General features: G+C 48.3%; 1 protein-coding gene across 3 annotated transcripts in view; it reads right to left on the reverse strand.

The window, feature by feature from the left end:
• Nucleotides 1–21,370, reverse strand: part of LOC134958230 (protein shisa-5-like) — a 36,223-nt gene extending 14,853 nt beyond the window's left edge. For 2 of the 3 annotated variants that reach the window (XM_063940681.1, XM_063940680.1), the window contains exons 1-3: nt 21,265–21,370; nt 3,144–3,306; nt 214–326 (exon numbers count right to left, since the gene is read on the reverse strand). In XM_063940681.1, the coding sequence (XP_063796751.1) occupies nt 214–326; nt 3,144–3,306; nt 21,265–21,355 (367 nt within the window). In that variant the 5' untranslated portion in view covers nt 21,356–21,370. Of the gene's footprint in view, nt 1–213; nt 327–3,143; nt 3,307–20,934; nt 21,200–21,264 lie in introns of those variants that run through there. The other variant, XM_063940682.1, reaches the window with a different exon arrangement.
• Between the last annotated feature and the right edge of the window lie 202 nt (nt 21,371–21,572).

Raw genomic sequence — 21,572 nt, forward strand, 5'->3', positions numbered from 1 at the left:
TGGTGAAGATCTGCGTATGCGCAGTAGAGTCTAAGCTTCTAGTGCTCAGACTCTACGCAGCGCTGCTGACTAGGGAGAAGGGGGTCTGGATGGAGGCTGCACACAGGCCTCCTCCCCCTGTATACTCAGTATCGGTATTATTTTCTTGGATATTCTAATACACTCACTGATTAGTTTCTGCAGATTGTATACTGTCTGGGATCTGTTACTTACGTGGTGAAGAGCAGAGTTGGCAGCACAGACAGAGTGATTTGCAGCAACAAGCAATGATTCCAACAACCAATAATAAGAAGATTACAATACCAGCTCCAACGACAAAATACAGGCTGTTGAAGAAACACAGGATGGTTATAGAAGTGTAACCCCCTTAATGTCATGTTTTTCATCTCCTGCAAAAAATATTTGTTCAAAAAAAGTGTTGGATAAGAAGACAAATTTACCAGTTTAAGAAGGTAACTAACTATGAGAGCATTTAAACAATGTACCAAATAACTACCAGCATCTAGCATAATTCACAGGTGGTGAAGATGCATTACAATATCCTTGCTGCAGAACTAAAGCCATACATCAGGCTGCGCGATCCCCTGATCCTGGTGGCCATCGATAATCAGCCATCTGTCTGTGAATTGGGGACATTGACCATCTTGAAAATGCCCAATTCCCCGATCCTGACTGATTTTTAAACATGTTTAATATCCCCGACTCAATCATCAGGGAATCGCGCCATTGCACCAATACATAATTTATGTATTGGGTCCTTAAATCCAGCTTGTATTAATGACACCAAAACTACTAACAATGCACAGTGGGGGAGATGTATGACCATGTGGGTAAAGAACGGTAAATGCCTGGCCCTGCTTCGCCCAGGTTCCGGTATGAAAGATAGATCGTGTCTAGTTAGACAGTCAATAGATAGACACCATATGTTAGACAGACATTAGGTCGACAGGGTCAAAAGGTCGACAGGGTCAAAAGGTCGACACCATGTTTTTTGCATTTTTGTGGTTTGTGTGGATAGTTTTGTCATCTGGGACCCCCAATTGTAGAAAGGCATACGCTCGCCACGCTTCGGGCACGGTGGCTCGCCACAAGGTTTATAACCAACTCTATGCCGACATGGATAAAGTATGAAATAATCCAAAAAACATGTTATATAAAAAAAACAAAAACATTTGTCTATTTTTTGTCGACCATTTTAATGTCGACCTTTTGACCTGTCGACTTTTTCCATGTCGACCGTTTGACCCCGTCGACCTAATGTCTGTCTAATATATGGTGTCTATCTATTGACTGTCTAACTAGACACGGTCTATCTATCAAACGGATAGGCTTCGCCCATTATTATGGTAAAGCATGGCCAAATACCACCCGGATGTATGACACTGTCAATACGGATAACGGAGTGTATGGTGAATTGCACTCTACTGGCTGCAGCTGCTTTGCCCAGCACTTGTCGGAGACCCGGTTTGTATTTATTTTAATAGGTAAATAATTGCATTTTGTAGTGACTGTTCCATATCCAATAGCATCTATTCCACCTAAACTGGGAGTTATTCTATAATCTGCCAATAATCCTTCAATTTAAGAACTCTATGTTATGTGAGTTTCTATGTGACACTTTTATGAGTACTATTAGCAGTTACATTAATTTGCAGTTGCACTTCGCATTACTTAATGCAATCATTTTCTGTGACTGTTTTATTTATGTTCTCTCTCTCTGGGCGGTATCCTATTAGCCCCAATGTGATTTTGGACGATCAAAATGGCCAGATATCGCAGTTAAAGACTGATGGTTATTATCGCGGTTTCAGGCTGTTCCGATTGGATCCGTGATCGCACGAAAACACATGGGGTCGGGCATAAATTCCCAATCCCATGTGTTATTGCGGCTCCGGCTGCCCCTTATCACGGACTATGCTTTGGGTGCCTGAGGCACATAAAACATGATCCCCGATAAATGCCGACATCGGGAGAAAAGGATGCCAACATCGGGGCTAACAGGATTGCCCATGGTGATCCTATTAGCAGAGGCGTAGCTAGGGTTTTCGGAGACTAGGGCAAGATGGCAGATGGCGCCCCCCCCCCCCCCCCAACAAAAAAACAAACACAAAAAGAAGCATGTGCGTGCGTTGAAAAATGGGCGTGGCCACACCCCAGAAGGGTGTGGCCACTGAAAATGGTCCACAGTGCCAGATACATTGCCCCACAGTGCCAGATACATTGCCCCACAGTGCCAGATACATGCCCCAAAGTACCGATGCTAACAGGATACCACTCTCTGTGTTTCAAACACAAGTATATTAAAACTTACGCTGGACTGACATTTTAGTTAGGATATTTAGACTACATGTGAACAGGAGTCACAAACATGAGGGACTACAAATACAACAAACAATTGTTAGGCCCCGTACACACGAGGAGAGGTGTGTGCTGAGCGGTCTGTCACAGAGCGCTCAGCACACATCTCTTCCCCCCGCTCAGCACAGCGGGATGTGTGCCGAGCGAGGGGGGCGAACCGCTCATTTCACCCAGCGGTGAAATGAGCGACGTGCTAGATTGTGCCTGCATGCAGGCCGATCTAGCACCGGCAATAGCAACGCGTGGGACCGTGCATCGCTATCACTGTGGGGTATACACACGGAGCGATCCGTGCTTACCTTCTAAGCAATCTAGTCAGATTGCTTAGAATTTAAGCACTGATCTCACCGTGTGTACAGGGGGGGTACTGACGGGGGAGATGTGTGCTGAGCGAGCTTAACACAGACCGCTCAGCACACATCTCTCCCCCCGCTCAGCACAGTGCGATGTGCTGAGTGAGGGGGGCGCTCACTTCACACAGCGCTGAAGTGAGCGACCCGCTAGATTGAGGCGGGGCCGCGCATCGCTATCGCAATCTAGTCAGAATGCTTAGATTTTAAACACGGATCTCTCCGTGTGTACCCCCCTTAAGTCTCTCTCACTGGCAGGATCATGGGCAGGTAAGAGAAACTGAAAAATCTGCATTTAAATTAGAACCAGATACCATCCTCTAAAGTTTCCTCATAGCCTGTACAGGAACATAACATACAATTGTGCAAATGTGTTCCCTAGCTATTTAACACATGTTCACTTCACAGGAGAGGAAGTTCCTTAATGTAACTTACTTGTTCAGAATACACATGAATTGGCTCTGATCCAGTGCCAATCCAGGTATTATACTGCAGTACCGATTTGTGCAGGTTCCAGAGCAGAAGGACAGTATACAGGTCTGAGGCTGATGTAGCTGATAGTCAGAGCCCACATATGCTGAACAGTCATCAGCCAGCACTGAAACACAGAAAGAGAATGAGTATCAATAAGCTGTGTTACCTAGACAGTGACTGTAACATAAGGATACACAGGTATGAGAGCATCCAGAATGGTTGGGAATTGTCCTTTCCAGATACAAGGTTTTCCTCAAATTGGAGCACCATGACTAAACTCTAAAGCATTTCCCCCTACTACCCCTGGTGTCACCTTATGCAGTAAAGGGTTTACCAGAGCTCCTCATAGATAACAGGGGAAATATGCGGTGATCATATCTATGCAAAGGCCGCCTTATAGAAGTAATACTTTTTTCTCATTTATAGGAACATTCTGTATAGCAGGTTTGCAGGCGAAACATTATTATACTATACCTATTAATGATATGAAGAGTGTATAAGGATTTGAAACATTTTTAACAATGATTTATTGAAGCATCAAGGTTTTGTTTTCCATTAGACCCTTTTTTCAAGACATCTGAACATCACCAAGATAAATACCCATAATATGGTACAGATGTGTCCTCATACATCATTGCTGCAGTCACACAAAAAAACATCTCTCGAGCGCCAGGTTCTGTGAGACTCTGCTAGATTCTGGAGTCTTTTTTGCAGAAAAGGTGTCTGAGCCACAACACAATGCGTCCAGGACGCACCAGGAGATTGTGCTGATTAATTTGATATGAGAAACTTGTATATCTGTGTGTGACGGAGTCTGTATACAAAGCACAACAGAACTTGGCATGGTAAAAGACGCAGCTGCTGCATTGTAGCACTTCCTATGCAGATTCAGAGAGACTCATATAATCACAGAAAACATATACTATAGTAAACAATATCGGACAATCTCTCTCTTCCACACTGACAACATTACAGGTTTCTGTACTATACTATGTATTATTTATTACCAGTTATTTATATACCGCACACATATTCCGCAGCGCTTTACAGAGAATATTTTGCCCATTCACATCCTTAATTTATAGACACTCTAAGGCAGGCCTGGCCAACCTGTGGCTCTCCAGCTGTTGTGAAACTACACATCCCAGCATGCCCTGCCACAGTTTTAGCATTCCCTAATAGCAAAACTGTGGCAGGGCATGCTGGGATGTGTAGTTTCACAACAGATGGAGAGACACAGGATGGCCAGGCCTGCTCGAATGCATAATGGGACTGGTAGAGTTTAAAGCATACGTATTTTGCTAACATTTTTACTATGAAGTCTTTTCCAAAGCCATACCTACGGAGATGCCTTTCCTGCTTGTAACACATTGCGCCAAGTGGGCCAGAGGTCAGAGTGGTCGCAAAATGCGTGTTATGCAGACACCTGTTTGAAGGCTAATTATTTGTGGGAGCTTGACACCTTGTGTAAAATGCAACTGGTGACGACGACGAATGCAACTTTTGAATGACTGAATGCGCTAGTTCCCTCCCATTAATGCCAATCCTACAGTAAAGTTAGTAGCGCAATCTATGGGGGTCATTCAGGTGTGGTTGTTCTTCCTACTCCTGTTGTAATGATTTGCATGTATGCAATTGCGATTATATGCCAATATGGGCAGACGCTAACCATGCAAAAGGACACCCACTGCGATTGCATCTTTGCATACTGCGCCGCATGATTGCAGAAACATTGGTAACATTGTCACACATCAGGTCGCTACGATCTGAGTGCCTCTGAAGACGCGCAGACTGAGCTGCTCTTCCGGGACGCACAGCCCTCTTCAGTAGCAAGTGTGATAGCTGCTGCCAATATATGCACGCCCAGAAAATGTTGTCCAAACGGCCATGATACGCCTACGTTCGCATGACTACTCCCCGTTACCATCCCCACTCACTTCGTCACTCACTTTGCGACTAAAATATTGCTGCGACTGCACTCGTGAATCACTCGCTGCTCATGGGCACTGCGGCTTATACGCATGCGCAGTGCGAAAACATCGATATATGTACAACCGCCGCTTTGCGCCCGCACCTGAACAAACCCCCTATTTGCTTTACTACAATGATATTTGAAACCGTCCGCAACAATATTACATTTGATCTTTCTCAAGAGAACGACGGATGTGGGCATTAATTTATACTAAACAAACAGACTCAAATTTTGTCTGCACATTTTTTGTCTAATTTCCTTTTACATAAATTGAATTTTCTTAGTTATTAATAGCACTGACCAGCCAGGTACTGTATTGCGTTTGATTTGGAATGCAATCAATTTGCCGGTTGTCGGGATCCCGGCATTCAGGATACCAACGCCGGGATCCCGACAGCCGACACCCAGCACACAGGGGGCTATTCCCACTCGTGGGTGTCCACGGCACTCAGAGTGAGAATAGAACCTGTGGCGAGCTCGCAAGGGTATTCTTAGCACTCGCCCCACTGCTGGCATTTTGGCGGCCCGGGATACCACTGTTACCACCCGCTGGTAAGTAGTATGTAAACAGTATGAATTATGTAGCTTATTTTTAGTATTTCCTAATACCATTGTAAAGCCACTCCTGCTGCTGTATCTCCAGGAGTAAGAAAGGCCCATGTACAGTACTAGCCTTGCTGGGCTGGACACATCTTACATACAACCAGCTCAGAAAGCACTTGTGGTCTAGCCACAAATTTTAACCATCTGAATATGTCTTTGTCTCGAAGCAGCCGACTACAGTACTGATTTGTATTTTGTATGTGTGATGACATTTCGGCCAGATTCAGAGGTGACCGCTACTGTGGCCGCTCTTGCGTCTGTTACTGGCGCGATCATATAAGTGTCCATACACTAGAGCAGTGGTCTCCAACCTTAATTGGGGAGAGAGCTACTTTCGGGAAAAAAAAATCTCTAAAAGATACCCCCTCCCCCCAATGCGCGCGCGTTCCTGCGAAAGTGGGTGTGACCTCACAAAAGTGGGTGTGGTCTCACAACTACAAGTATTGCCCCCCCCGCGTAGTGCCAGATACACATACAATGCCCCCCCACGTAGTGCCAGATACACAAACAATGCCCCCCGGCAGTGCCAGATACACAAGCAATGCCCCCCGGCAGTGCCAGACACACAAACAATGCCCCCCCCCCCAGCAGTGCCAGATACATGTGATGCCCCCCAGCAGTGCCAGATACAATGCCCCCCCCCAGCAGTGCCAGATACACAATGCCGCCCCCCTCCCGGCAGTGCCAGATACACAATGCCGCCCCCCCCCCCCGGCAGTGCCAGATACACAATGCCCCCCCCCCCCCCCGGCAGTGCCAGATACACAATGAAACACCCCCCCCCCCCGCAGTGCCAGATACACAATGACCCCCCCCCCCCCCGCAGTGCCAGATACACAATGACCCCCCCCCCCCGCAGTGCCAGATACACAATGCCCCCCCCGGCAGTGCCAGATACACAATGCCCCCCCCCCCCCCCCCCGGCAGTGCCAGATACACAATGCCCCCCCCCCGGCAGTGCCAGATACACAATGCCCCCCCCCCCCCCGGCAGTGCCAGATACACAAGCAATGGCCCCCGGCAGTGCCAGATACACAAGCAATGCCCCCCGGCAGTGCCAGACACACAAACAATGCCCCCCCCAGCAGTGCCAGATACAATGCCCCCCCCAGCAGTGCCAGATACACAATGCCCCCCCCCCCCCCCCCCGGCAGTGCCAGATACACAATGCCCCCCCCCCCCCCCCCCCCCCCCGGCAGTGCCAGATACACAATGACCCCGCAGTGCCAGATACACAATGACCCCCCCCCCCCCGCAGTGCCAGATACACAATGACCCCCCCCGCAGTGCCAGATACACAATGACCCCCCCCCCCCCCGCAGTGCCAGATACACAATGCCCCCCCCCGGCAGTGCCAGATACACAATGCCCCCCCCACCCCCCCGACAGTGCCAGATACACAATGCCCCCCCGGCAGTGCCAGATACACAATGCCCCCCCACCCCCCCGACAGTGCCAGATACACAATGCCCCCCCGGCAGTGCCAGATACACAATGCCCCCCCCCCCCCCCCCCCGGCAGTGCCAGATACACAATGCCCCCCCACCCCCCCGACAGTGCCAGATACACAATGCCCCCCCGGCAGTGCCAGATACACAATGCCCCCCCCCCCCCCCGGCAGTGCCAGATACATGTGATGCCCCCCCCCCGGCAGTGCCAGATACATGTGATGCCCCCCCCCCCGGCAGTGCCAGATTCAACGGCCCCCACCGGCAGTGCCAGATTCAACGGCCCCCACCGGCAGTGCCAGATTCAACGGCCCCCACCGGCAGTGCCAGATTCAACGGCCCCCACCGGCAGTGCCAGATTCAACGGCCCCCACCAGTGCCAGATTCAACGGCCCCCACCAGTGCCAGATTCAACGGCCCCCACCAGTGCCAGATTCAACGGCCCCCACCAGTGCCAGATACATTGCCCCCCCACCAGTGCCAGATACATTGCCCCCCCACCAGTGCCAGATACATTGCCCCCCCACCAGTGCCAGATACAATGCCCCCACCAGTGCTAGATACAATGGCCCCACCAGTGCAAGATACAATGCCCCCACCAGTGCAAGATACAATGCCCCCACCAGTGCAAGATACAATGCCCCCCACACCATATGAAAAATGAAGGGAGGAGGCGTTCCACTACCAGTGATTGCCCAAGCCCGTGCGCTCTGCGAGCTACCGAAAATGCTACGGCGAGCTAACGGTAGCTCGCAAGCGACGGGTTGGCGATCACTGCACTAGACAACCTGTAAATGATGATTTCTCCTCTGCGATTTCCCTTGAACTCCCCCGGTAGTCAGGTTTTAAAATTTTTGTGCAAATCTCATTTTGGGCCTGTGGAGGAGTACAAATAATCCACGGGAAGAGAAAAGCAGAATTCTGTACATATTTACTGCATGAAAAGTATCAGGGTTATTCAACAGACCCATTTTTTAAACAGGTGATAATATTAATCTCGCACACCCTCAATATCGATATCATCATGGCTGTACAAATTACTTTCCCAGCACAAAATCCCCCCCCCCCAAAAAAAAAAACCCCATAAAATAATAAAAAAAACAAAAGGATATTTTGGTGGTATGCCGATTCCCGTTTTTTGCTGGTAAAGTTTCAAAAGATTACAAATGCCGTTGTAATTTTGTACCTGGGTTCCTTGTATGTATTTGCAAATCTATAAATAAATATACATCTATAAATCACGCATTAGGGAAAAACTGAATAGTACATATATTGCAGGGGATGACTTTAATGTTCCTCTGAAGTTCAAATACAATCGAGTTGTTAAGATTATATAAATAAATGTTAACAGTGCCAGCATATTTCACAGCAACTGGGAACAAACTGTAACACAACAAGTCTGTATTAACAAACATTACAATGGCTTTTAAATGGTCCAGCATTCAGTTTATGAGATATTTACCTTGGAAATATTTAGTGTGTAGTCTTTATTTGTTTAACTTACCAAAGAGAGAAAACAGGTTCCTGTGGTTTCTGCAGGAAACATAATATCAGTGGAAACCAGACCAGACTGTGCACCATGCAGCGTTTTACAGGGCTGTGAATGGTTCTGTGCAGCCATTCAGACTGTATAAATGTGGTGAAATCTATAAAAACTGCCATATTTTTACTGCAACACATATGGATCACAGATATCTGCTGCAGACCTACCGTACAGCAAGCCCTGTAGAATTCTATAATATTGCCTACAGAAGCCTATAGGCTTCTTTATGCAGAAGCCCCTGAAGAGAGATCCAAAGGCTCACTGTCCATATCGCACAGGCTTGCGCATGCACTGACCAATAGCCACATATTCGGATTACCAGGTCATAAATCCTGGAGGTCAATTCTTCACCAGGACAGCACTATATTGGAAAGTTAAACCTAATATACCAGCCAATTAATGTATTAGTCTCTTGTGTGCAATTAAAGTGCTTAAATGTTATTTTTTTTTTTTTTTTTAAACCCATCCGTGATAATCTCCAGGAGCAGTTAGTACTAGTCCAAAGAGCTTCATCATGAAGATCAGCAAACAATATATTATAAAATAATATAAGCACTAAGCAAAAGTGCTTTTTACACACACATCTATATTTTTTTTATATATATATCTATATCTCTCTCATATATTTTATATAAAAGAAAATTTAAAGGATTAATAATCACCAGAGAAATTCATCCTATATTAATGTATGACACAGGAGATGTTTGGAACATGCCGTTCCCCATAACGGAGGCCAGTAACAGTAACTTTATACTGTATTACCAATGTCCATGGCAGAGATGAAAGAAATGGTCCATGAGACAAATACAGCCAGGGCACTTCACAAATCTACACTCAATAACAGTGTGACAAATACAAGACCATTGTTGGAGAAAACTCGCATGAAATCTTGCCAGAATCTATGCGACAGATCCACATACCAAGTGGACAAAGATTCTGTGGTCTGATGACCAAGAATGAACTTTAGGTCACAAAGCATGCTTTATGGTTGGTGAAAGCCAGAAATTTAGCGACATGACAATAACAATATCCTTAACCATGATGCAAATATTTAGGAGAAGAAAGATGAGGATATTTTACGATTTGAAGGATTGAAAAAATAGGGGGGCTATGCAATTAGGTCCGCTTTTTTTTCGCCTAGGCAAAGTAACAGTACTTTCCATTATTATTAGGGTAAATGGGGATTCGTCCCATTCAATAGCAGGGACGTTTTTAGCCTAGGCGAAAAACTGAGCAGGAGCAAAAAACATGTGGATTGGCAAATCCACATTTTCTCACCTGCGCTGCCGAAAACACAGGCCTTTTTTGCCGATTTTGAGGCATTTTTCGCCAATGCCTTTTGACAAAAAAAAATTATGAATAGCCATTGGTGAAAATTTCCCTAAAAACCGGGTGAAAACAGACTCCATTGAATAGGCAGTGGGCGACAGCAATAGCTTCGAGATTACTGAAGCTAATTGCATACCCCACATAAAGTGCAAAGTAGATAGAGTAGGATATAGACCAATCTTACAGAAATAGCTGCAGCCAAGAACTATTTTCTCCCATCTTTTAAAATGCCTCTTCCAAAAAAAGAATATCCTGGAGTAGAGGTTCTTAAACGCAGTCCTCAAGGCACCCCAACAGTCCAGGGTTTAAGTTTATCCATGCTTGGCCACAGGTGACTTAATCGGCATCTCAGTCAATTTGATTTAACCATCTGTGCTGAGACATGTATATACCTAAAACATGGACCGTTGGGGTGCCTTGAGGACTGCGTTTGAGAACCTCTGCCCTGAAGTGACCTGACCTCAGACCCACCCCCGAGTACATCTGGAATGATTTGAAAACCTTACTGTACAATATTTTAGAATAGAGGGGCAGATGTATTAACCTGGAAAAGGCATAAGGAAGTGATAAACCAGTGATATGTGCAAGGTGATAAACACACCAGCCAATCAGCTCCAATATGTAAATTAACAGTTAGGAGGTGATTGGCTGGTGTGTCTATCACCTTGCACATATCACTGGTTTATCACTTCCTTATGCCATCTCCAGGTTAATACATCTGCCCCATAGTGTGAAAACGGTTTGGTCCAGATGTGCAAAGCTAGCAGGGACATACAGCTTGATTCATAGTTGTACACAAATGCATTCACAACTGTGATCCGCACACGGGATGTAGTTATGTGACCGGCAGTCAGGAGGCCACCGATCACAATACCGGCACCTACGAACCAAACCCTCACTAACCCGACGGTCGGCATGCCGACCAACAGGGACTATTCCCATTGGAGCCCGCAGCGTGGCGAGTGTAGTTAGCCTGCAAGGGGCTTTGTTGCCCTCGCCCCCCCACCCTCCGCCAACCATGTAAATGCTGGGATCCCTCCATCGGTATTGTGACAGAGACCGCCGGTCACACATACCCAACCCCCGCACACAGATACTGTGCGAAAGAATGCAAATGTGTCAGCCAAGATGTACACTTGCAGCTTCGCGGATCCAAACAATGGCGGGAACTGAGCTGCAGGTGCCAGATTTTCTATGTTACAGGATCACAATTGCAGGCTCCGGAAAAAGGTGTGACCCGTCTGCATCTTTCGCTCCACTCCCATTACTTTCCCCAAACAGCACCTGCTAATAATCCTCTCTGCGACAGTCAACACTAGTGAATAGCCGATCGTGCGCATTGCGACCTGGACACATGCTCAGTCGGCCCATAAACACTCAACTCCGTACATATCAGCATTGCGTATAACTCAGAATCAGGCCCTTACCCAAACAGACTCTCAGCTGTAATTACTACTAATACCCCTTTTAGACTGCCAGAGGCGGGCCTCATCCGGGAGCCTGACAGGGGTGCTTCCCGGAGTACGACACGCCCCAAGCCCTCGCCACCGCTGTTCCTAACCCAGCTTATTGCCGAGTTGGTAAAAATAAGAATTTACTCACCGGTAATTCTATTTCTCGTAGTCCGTAGTGGATGCTGGGAACTCCGTAAGGACCATGGGGAATAGACGGGCTCCGAAGGAGACTGGGCACTCTAAAAGAAAGATTAGGTACTAACTGGTGTGCACTGGCTCCTCCCTCTATGCCCCTCCTCCAGACCTCAGTTAAGGAAACTGTGCCCGGAAGAGCTGACATTACAAGGAAAGGATTTGGAATCCAGGGTAAGACTCATACCAGCCACACCAATCACACCGTACAACTCGTGATAACTATACCCAGTTAACAGTATGAACAAAAACTGAGCCTCATTCAAAAGATGGCTCATAACAATAACCCTTAAGTTCAGCAATAACTATATACATGTATTGCAGAGAGTCCGCACTTGGGACGGGCGCCCAGCATCCACTACGGACTACGAGAAATAGAATTACCGGTGAGTAAATTCTTATTTTCTCTGACGTCCTAGTGGATGCTGGGAACTCCGTAAGGACCATGGGGATTATACCAAAGCTCCCAAACGGGCGGGAGAGTGCGGATGACTCTGCAGCACCGAATGAGCAAACTCAAGGTCCTCCTCAGCCAGGGTATCAAACTTGTAGAATTTAGCAAATGTGTTTGAACCCGACCAAGTAGCAGCTCGGCAAAGCTGTAAAGCCGAGACCCCTCGGGCAGCCGCCCAAGAAGAGCCCACCTTCCGTGTGGAATGGGCTTTTACTGATTTAGGATGCAGCAGTCCAGCCGCAGAATGTGCCAGCTGAATCGTGCTACAGATCCAGCGAGCAATAGTCTGCTTTGAAGCAGGAGCACCCAGCTTGTTGGGTGCATGCAGGATGAATAGCGAGTCAGATTTTCTGACTCTAGCCGCCCTGGAAACATATATTTTCAGGGCCCGGACTACGTCCAGCAACTTGGAGTCCTCCAAGTCCCGAGTAGCCGCAGGCACCACAATAGGTTGGTTCAGATGAAACGCTGATACCACCTTTGGGAGAAATTGGGGACGAGTCCTCAATTCCGCCCTGTCCATATGGAAAATCAGATATGGGCTTTTACAGGACAAAGCCGCCAACTCTGACACCCGCCTAGCTGAGGCCAACAGCATGATCACCTTCCACGTGAGATACTTTAACTCCACGGTCTTAAGTGGTTCAAACCAATGTGATTTTAGGAAATCCAACACCACGTTGAGATCCCAAGGTGCCACTGGAGGCACAAAAGGGGGCTGAATATGCAGCACTCCCTTAACAAACGTCTGAACTTCAGGCAGTGAAGCCAGTTCTTTTTGAAAGAAAATAGAGAGGGCCGAAATCTGGCCCTTAATGGACCCCAATTTTAGGCCCATAGTCACCACTGACTGTAGGAAGTGCAGAAATCGACCCAGCTGGAATTCCTCCGTTGGGGCCTTCCTGGCCTCACACCAAGCAACATATTTCCACCATATGCGGTGATAATGTTTTGCTGTCACATCCTTCCTAGCTTTTATCAGCGTAGGAATTACTTCATCTGGAATGCCCTTTTCCGTTAGGATCCGGCGTTCAACCGCCATGCCGTCAAACGCAGCCGCGGTAAATCTTGGAACAGACAGTGCCCCTGCTGAAGCAGGTCCTGTCGGAGAGGCCATGGGTCCTCTGAGATCATTTCTTGTAGTTCTGGGTACCAAGTTCTTCTTGGCCAATCCGGAACGATGAGTATAGTTCTTACTCCTCTCTCTCTCATTATCCTCAATACCTTGGGTATGAGAGGAAGAGGAGGGAACACATAAACCGACTGGTACACCCACGGCGTCACTAGGGCGTCCACAGCTATCGCCTGAGGGTCCCTTGACCTGGCGCAATATCTTTCTAGCTTTTTGTTGAGGCGGGACGCCATCATGTCCACCTGTGGCCGTTCCCAACGATTTACAATCAGCGTGAAGACTTCTGGATGAAGTCCCCACTCTCCCGGGTGGAGGTCGTGCCTGCTGAGGAAGTCTGCTTCCCAGTTGTCCACTCCCGGAATGAACACTGCTGACAGTGCTAGGACGTGATTCTCCGCCCACCGAAGAATCCTTGTGGCTTCTGCCATCGCCATCCTGCTTCTTGTGCCGCCCTGGCGGTTTACATGGGCGACCGCCGTAATGTTGTCTGACTGAATCAGCACCGGTTGGTTTTGAAGCAGGGGCTCTGCTTGACTCAGGGCATTGTAAATGGCCCTTAGTTCCAGAATATTTATGTGTAGGGAAGTCTCCTGACTTGACCACTGTCCTTGGAAGTTCCTTCCCTGAGTGACTGCCCCCCATCCTCGGAGGCTTGCATCCGTGGTCACCAGGACCCAGTCCTGTATGCCGAATCTGCGGCCCTCGAGAAGATGAGCACTCTGCAGCCACCACAGCAGAGACACCCTGGCCCTCGGGGACAGGGTGATCAACCGATGCATCTGAAGATGCGATCCGGACCATTTGTCTAGCAGATCCCACTGAAAGATCCTTGCATGAAATCTGCCGAAGGGAATTGCTTCGTAAGAAGCCACCATCTTTCCCAGGACCCGCGTGCACTGATGCACCGACACCTGTTTTGGTTTCTGGAGGTCCCTGACCAGAGATGACAATTCCTGGGCCTTCTCCCCGGGGAGAAACACCTTCTTCTGTTCTGTGTCCAGAATCATGCCCAAGAACAGCAGACGCGTCGCAGGAATCAGCTGCGACTTCGGGATATTCAGAATCCAGCCGTGCTGTTGCAACACTTCCCGAGATAGTGCTACGCTGACTAACAACTGCTCCTTGGACCTCGCCTTTATAAGGAGATCGTCCAAGTACGGGATAATTATAACTCCCTTCTTTCGAAGGAGTCTCATCATCTCGGCCATTACCTTGGTAAATACTCTCGGTGCCGTGGACAGACCAAACGGCAACGTCTGGAATTGGTAATGACAGTCCTGTACCACAAACCTGAGGTACTCCTGGTGAGGTGGGTAAATGGGGACATGCAGGTAAGCATCCTTGATGTCCAGCGACACCATAAAATCCCCCTCTTCCAGGCTTGCAATAACCGCCCTGAGCGATTCCATTTTGAACTTGAACTTCCTTATATAAGTGTTCAAGGATTTCAAATTTAGAATGGGTCTCACCGAACCGTCTGGTTTCGGTACCACAAACATTGTGGAATAGTAACCCCGTCCCTGTTGAAGGAGGGGAACCTTGATTATCACCTGCTGGAGGTACAGCTTGTGAATAGCCGCCAGTACTATCTCCCTTTCCCTGGGAGCAGCTGGCAAGGCTGATTTGAGGTAACGGCGAGGGGGAGTCGCCTCGAAATCCAGCTTGTATCCCTGAGATACAACTTGTGCAACTCAGAGATCCACCTGTGATTAGACCCACTGGTTGCTGAAGTTCCGGAGACGCACCCCCACCGCACCTGGCTCCACCTGTGGAGCCTCAGCGTCATGCGGTGGACTTAGTGGAAGCAGGGGAGGATTTTTGTTCCTGGGAACTGGCTGTCTGGTGCAGCTTCTTTCCTCTACCCCTGCCTCTGGGCAGAAAGGATGCGCCTCTGACCCGCTTGCCTTTCTGAGGCCGAAAGGACTGTACTTGATAATACGGTGCTTTCTTAGGCTGTGAGGGAACCTGAGGTAAAAAAGTCGACTTCCCAGCTGTTGCTGTGGATACGAGGTCCGAGAGACCGTCCCCAAACAATTCCTCACCCTTATAAGGCAAAACCTCCATGTGCCTTTTAGAATCAGCATCACCTGTCCACTGCCGAGTCCATAATACTCTCCTGGCAGAAATGGACATTGCATTTATTCTAGATGCCAGCCGGCAAATGTCCCTCTGTGCATCCCTCATATATAAGACGACGTCCTTTATATGCTCTATGGTTAGCAAAATAGTATCCCTGTCGAGGGAATCAATGTTGTCTGACAGGGTATCAGACCATGCTGCTGCAGCACTACACATCCATGCTGAAGCAATTGCAGGTCTCAGTATAGTACCTGAGTGTGTATATACAGACTTCAGGATAGCCTCCTGCTTTCTATCCGCAGGCTCCTTTAGGGCGGCCGTATCCTGAGACGGCAGTGCCACCTTTTAGATAAGCGTGTGAGCGCCTTGTCCACCCTAGGGGATGTTTCCCAACGTAGCCTATCCGTTGCCGGGAAAGGATCCGCCATCAGTAACCTCTTAGAAATCACTAGTTTCTTATCAGGGGAACACCACGCTTCTTCACACAATTCATTTAACTCATCAGATGGGGGAAAAGTGACTGGCAGCTTTTTCTCCCCAAACATAATACCCTTTTTGGTGGTAACCGGGTTAATGTCAGAAATGTGCAATACATTTTTCATTGCAGTAATCATGCATCGGATTGCCCTTGTGGACTGTACATTAGTCTCATCCTCATCTACACTGGAGTCAGACTCCGTGTCGACATCTGTGTCTGCCATCTGAGCTAGCGGGCGTTTATGAGCCCCTGATGGTCTCTGAGACGCCTGGGCAGGCGCGGGCTGAGATGCCGGCTGTCCCAGGGCTGCTGCGTCATCAAACCTTTTATGTAAGGAGTTGACACTGTCGGTTAATACCTTCCACATATCCATCCACTCCGGTGTCGGCCCCGTCGGGGGCGACACCACACTTATCTGCTCCTGCTCCGCCTCCACGTAACCCTCATCAAACATGTCGACACAGCCGTACCGACACACCGCACACACACACAGGGAATGCTCTGACTGAGGACAGGACCCTCACAGAAGTCCTTTGGGGAGACAGAGTATGCCAGCACACACCAGAGCGCTATATAACAGGGATTAACACTAATACAAAAGTGAATTTTTCCCAATAGCTGCTTATATCACCTTTGCGCCTAAATTTATGTGCCCCCCCTCTCTTTTTTACCCTTGTTGTAGTGTATACTGCAGGGGAGAGCCTGGGGAGCGTCCTTCCAGCGGAGCTGTGAAGAGAAAATGGCGCTGGTGTGCTGAGGAAGAAGGCCCCGCCCCCTCAGCGGCGGGCTTCTCCCGCGTTTTGTATTATATTTATGGCGGGGGTTTTTGCACATATACAGTTTTATAAACTGTATTGTGTGCTTTTTTGCCAAAAAGGTACTCTAATTGCTGCCCAGGGCGCCCCCCCCCAGCGCCCTGCAACCAACAGTGACCAGAGCGTGTGGTGTGCTGTGGGAGCAATGGCGCACAGCTGCAGTGCTGTGCGCTACCTTAATGAAGACCGGAGTCTTCAGCCGCCGATTTCGTCGCTTCTTCTGTCTTCTGGCTCTGCAAGGGGGACGGCGGCGCGGCTCCGGGAACGGACGATCGAGGACGGGCCCTGTGTTCGAACCCTCTGGAGCTAATGGTGTCCAGTAGCCTTAGAAGCACAAGCTAGCTGCAAGCAGGTAGGTTTGCTTCTCTCCCCTCAGTCCCACGTAGCAGTGAGTCTGTTGCCAGCAGATCTCACTGAAAATAAAAAACCTAACAAATACTTTCTTTCTAGCAAGCTCAGGAGAGCCCACTAGGAGCACCCAGCTCTGGCCGGGCACAGATTCTAACTGAGGTCTGGAGGAGGGGCATAGAGGGAGGAGCCAGTGCACACCAGTTAGTACCTAATCTTTCTTTTAGAGTGCCCAGTCTCCTTCGGAGCCCGTCTATTCCCCATGGTCCTTACGGAGTTCCCAGCATCCACTAGGACGTCAGAGAAATCAGCGGTGACGCGGCGGGGCGGTGCTTAGAGATCACACGATCTTCAAGTGCCGTCCGTCCACAGAGTGAACAGGAAACGGGTCGATGTGACATGGCTTCCCGTTTACACATCACAGCGAGCCGGGTTGAACACATGTCCAACCCTGCTTGCTACTTGAGTTGGAATACTGGAATACACGGATTATTCCAACTGGGCCCTTTCAGATCGCACAGCAACACGGGTTATGCGTGCTCATATGCAATAACCCGTGTTCAAAGCTGGCAGTCTAAAAGGGGTATAAAGGTGTCATGTAATAAAACATGGACGTTAAACAACCAGGTCATAAAATGTTATGTTTGTAAATAATTAATACCCCTTTCACATCTCCAATGCTGGATCCCACCCGGGAACGGGAAACGAGTCCTTCCCGGGTGGGATCCGGCATTGGAGACTCTCCTTCCCCTTTTGGCTGGCTGTCTGACCCGGCAATATACCGGATCGGTTGCCATAGCGGTGGGGGGCAGAGCCGGAAGCGGTGGTGGCGCTGGGAGATGAGCTCATCTCCGCGCCGCCTCTCCCTATCTAGTAAACGGGTCCTGGAAATCCGTTTACGCAGCCACTGACTCGGTATTCAACCCTGGAATAACACTGCTTATAACCTGGGTTGAATTGCCAGGTCAGGCGACCCGAGAATTTGGACTTGATGCTTTCACACCGCACATTGACCCGTGTCGACCCGGCAATATGCCAGGTCGATACCGGGTTATTTGTGCGATGTGAAAGGGGTATAAGAGAAAACTTGAGCTTGTATTTTATTTAGTTGACAACAGAGTAATTTGTTATCTGTGAGAATTCCAGAGTAATGGATTAGTAATGGAATATTTTAATTCTATGTTTCAAGAAAAAAAAAAATGCGGGGGCTAAGGGGGCATGTGCCCCGGGTGCAGGATTTGAGCCCCGCCAAGGAGTTACAGAGGAACAGGTTTTTGTTTTTTACCGGCAGTGCTGTGCTGCTCCAGTGAGGCAGCAGACAGCACCCTTGGCAATGTCTCTGACCCCCCCTGTCTGCCCACAGCTGGCTCCAACGCTGTGCGGGTGAGCTCCAGTACCTGGGATCTCTTCTATGCCGGCTACTGTCTTAAACTCTCTTCTTTGCCACGCAGTGCTGCGACTAGCGTGCAGTGCACTGTACAAGCTATAGAAGCGCACTGTGCTCTCAGTTAGCAGTATCAAGCTCCGCTTTGCCTTCCAGATGGGGGGATTTGGTGTAGCTTATAGGGGATGCAGTGTAGTGATATAGTGTACCATATAGGGTATGTAGTATAGTAATGTATTGCAGTATATAGGGGCATTAGTGCACTGATGTGGTGTAGCATATAAGGGGATATAGTGTAGTGATGTAGTGTAGCATATAGGGTATGTAGTGCAGTGCATAGGGGCATGTAGGGGATGTAGTATAGTGATGTAGTGCAGTGGATAGGGGAATGTAGTGCAGTGACGAAGTGTTATGATATAGTGCAATGTATGGTGACACACAGTGGAGCATGTAGTTGAACATGCTGGCAGGGCATGTGACGCATACTGTAGGGCATTTGAGGCACATAGGGGAATATTGTCCAATAGGATCCCCTTCTTTCTAATTTCCTGGTAATCTGATATTTTAGTCTGACAGAGTTTGTTTTACTGTTGTTTTTTCTTGGGGGTGGGGGGCAGCACATACTATTGCCTTGCCCCGGGTGACGAAAATCCTAGTTTCGGCCCTGCTCTGGAATTCTCTACAAAGCTTCAAACGGGCTCTCAAGGCCCACTACTTCATCAAAGACTTCCAGCCCTCATCTCCACGCTTCCACCTCATTGTCTACCCCATCTGTGTGACCCCTGTCTGTCTGCCCCTCCCCTTTAGAATGTAAGCTCTCACGAGCAGGGACCTCTTCCCTCGTGTGCTTTTCCTTCCCTTATTTATTTTATCATCTACCTAATCCTTGGTTACTGCCACCCTGCTACATATTTGAGAGTTATAATTGCTAATGCAGCAATGTTTATAAAACCAAGTACTTGTACTGCATTGTTTTGTACTTATAAACAGTTTTCTTAATTTTTCCATTAGTTTATGTACTCTGTAAGACGCTGTGGAACCTTTGTGGCACCATATAAATAAAAGGATAATAATAATCTGTTGATACTAAAGCACACAGGCCTATCCTGCTCTTTAGATGAGTGCTGAGTGACACAGTCCACAATAGCTGTGTGTGGACAAATTGGACAGGTGAGCAAACAGGTACGGCGTGTGTCTAGTGCAGGCCTGTCCATCCAGCTACTGTGAAACTACAAGTCTCAGCATGCCATGGCACTGTTTAGCTCAAACTGTGGCAGGTCATGCTGTGATGTGTAGTCTCACAACAGGTGTGGTATGGAGGGTCGACCACACTTAGGTCGACATGAGTTTTGAAAAAAAAATTGGTGTTTTCGCCGCACAGTGACGGGAAACCCCAATTAGTGCACCATGTTCGCTCACCATGCTTCAGGCAACGTGCTACGCTGTGCTCGGCACAGGTTACTATTCCCAATAGTAGTCCACGTGGATCGTTAAGTATGAAAAACTTCAAAAAAAGATAATAAATTTTTTTTGGTGAAAAACTAATGTCGACCTTTTGACCTGTCGACCTAGACCGGTCAACCAATAGTGGTCGACGTAGACAATGTCGACCTAAGTGTAGTCGACCTAGAGACCGGATCCCCTCACAACAGCCGGAGAGCCACAGGTTGGCCAGGCCTGGCGTAGTGCATGCAAGCTGCGCATACCCATAAGCATGCGCCTACCCACGACATCCCCTAATAGTACTACTTACACATCCCTGATGCATTCACCCCTCTTCTCCACACCCGCATTTCTCTCATCCCTGCCCTCCCCCCGCCACCACTGATCACTACACCGCTCTGATTCCTGCACCCTTTCTTCCCCTCACCCAAGTGATACCTTAATACTAGTTAATGAAAAACATGGGGGTACCAGCTCCCTACAGCAACAGAGGTCACTCTGGAGCTTGTAGTGCGCGTCCCCATCTGGGAGGGGTATCTGTGCCAGCTGAAACAGAGAGGAAGAGATTACAGCCTTCCCCTGTGGTTTGGACCGTTCTGAGGTTTTTTGCACCACGCCGCTCACTCCCACCCGATTCAGTGAGGTCTCATGTCCGGTCTACAGCTGCAGAAAGTAAAAAGAAAGACCACAATCTACAACACATATATTCTAATTTACTTACAAGTTACAACACTGCGATGGGAAGAATAAAATAGAAAAATAGTGTCACTCATTTATCCCACATACCGCGCTCAGTAACACGCGTGAGACAGCGGGGCACAGAATACCGCCAGTCTCTGTATGCACATGCTGCACGGCCATTTCCAAGTATTCCCATTAAAAGTGCATTATGCAGAAACGACTGCGCCACCCTAGGTATCCGCTCCATAAGACGAGGGAAGTATGAGGAAGCGTTTACCCCAATAATAAATGATCAGTTTATTTAGTCCAACTGATTAGCAAAGGGCTCCATGTGACTGATGCCACTCGGTAAAGCGCATACAGACCTGCAGACTGGCACAGTGCCACAAATACTCACCTCCTGGTGTGCATAGCAGGCACAGCGCAGAGATCAGCCGGGTGACTTGCTTCTGATCCATGGTGACCGTGAGGGGTATATGATCGGCAGCAATAGGACAGATTCTCCTCTCTGTACTGAACTACTGCGCGATCTATCCTATCTGTCTGTGCTGCCTGTATGTAAATTCCAGGTTCTCCGCCTCCCCTCCGTGCTGCTGGGTACACACCTCCCCCAGCCCCGGCTCTCTACATCTGCATCTACCCATGGGCTATAGGAGGAGTGTCCCGGCATCCAGTCACCTAGCAGCATGCTCACACAGTCCCTTCCTCAGAGATGGGAAACACTGACCGGATGAATAGTGTAATGCCTCACCCCTGTTCTGGGGGGCTTGGAAAATATGACATGGGGTGGTAGCAAAAATGCCCTCAACTAAAGTCATGACTAACCCCTTATATTACAATACTGATTGCTATAAAACTGCACCTTGTACTTCCTCCAGCTACACTAATACAATCCCAATAACCCCACAACTAGAGAAGTAGAATAACTTCCTCCTGCTCTATTGTTATTGCTCATTTTAATTACTGCTACAGTTCAAACACATTAAACTACCCATTGATGGCAATTTAATTTGTGAGTTTGTAAGTCACGGTCAC

The sequence above is a fragment of the Pseudophryne corroboree genome, chromosome 9, assembly GCF_028390025.1.
Source record: "Pseudophryne corroboree isolate aPseCor3 chromosome 9, aPseCor3.hap2, whole genome shotgun sequence".
NCBI lineage: Eukaryota > Metazoa > Chordata > Amphibia > Anura > Myobatrachidae > Pseudophryne > Pseudophryne corroboree.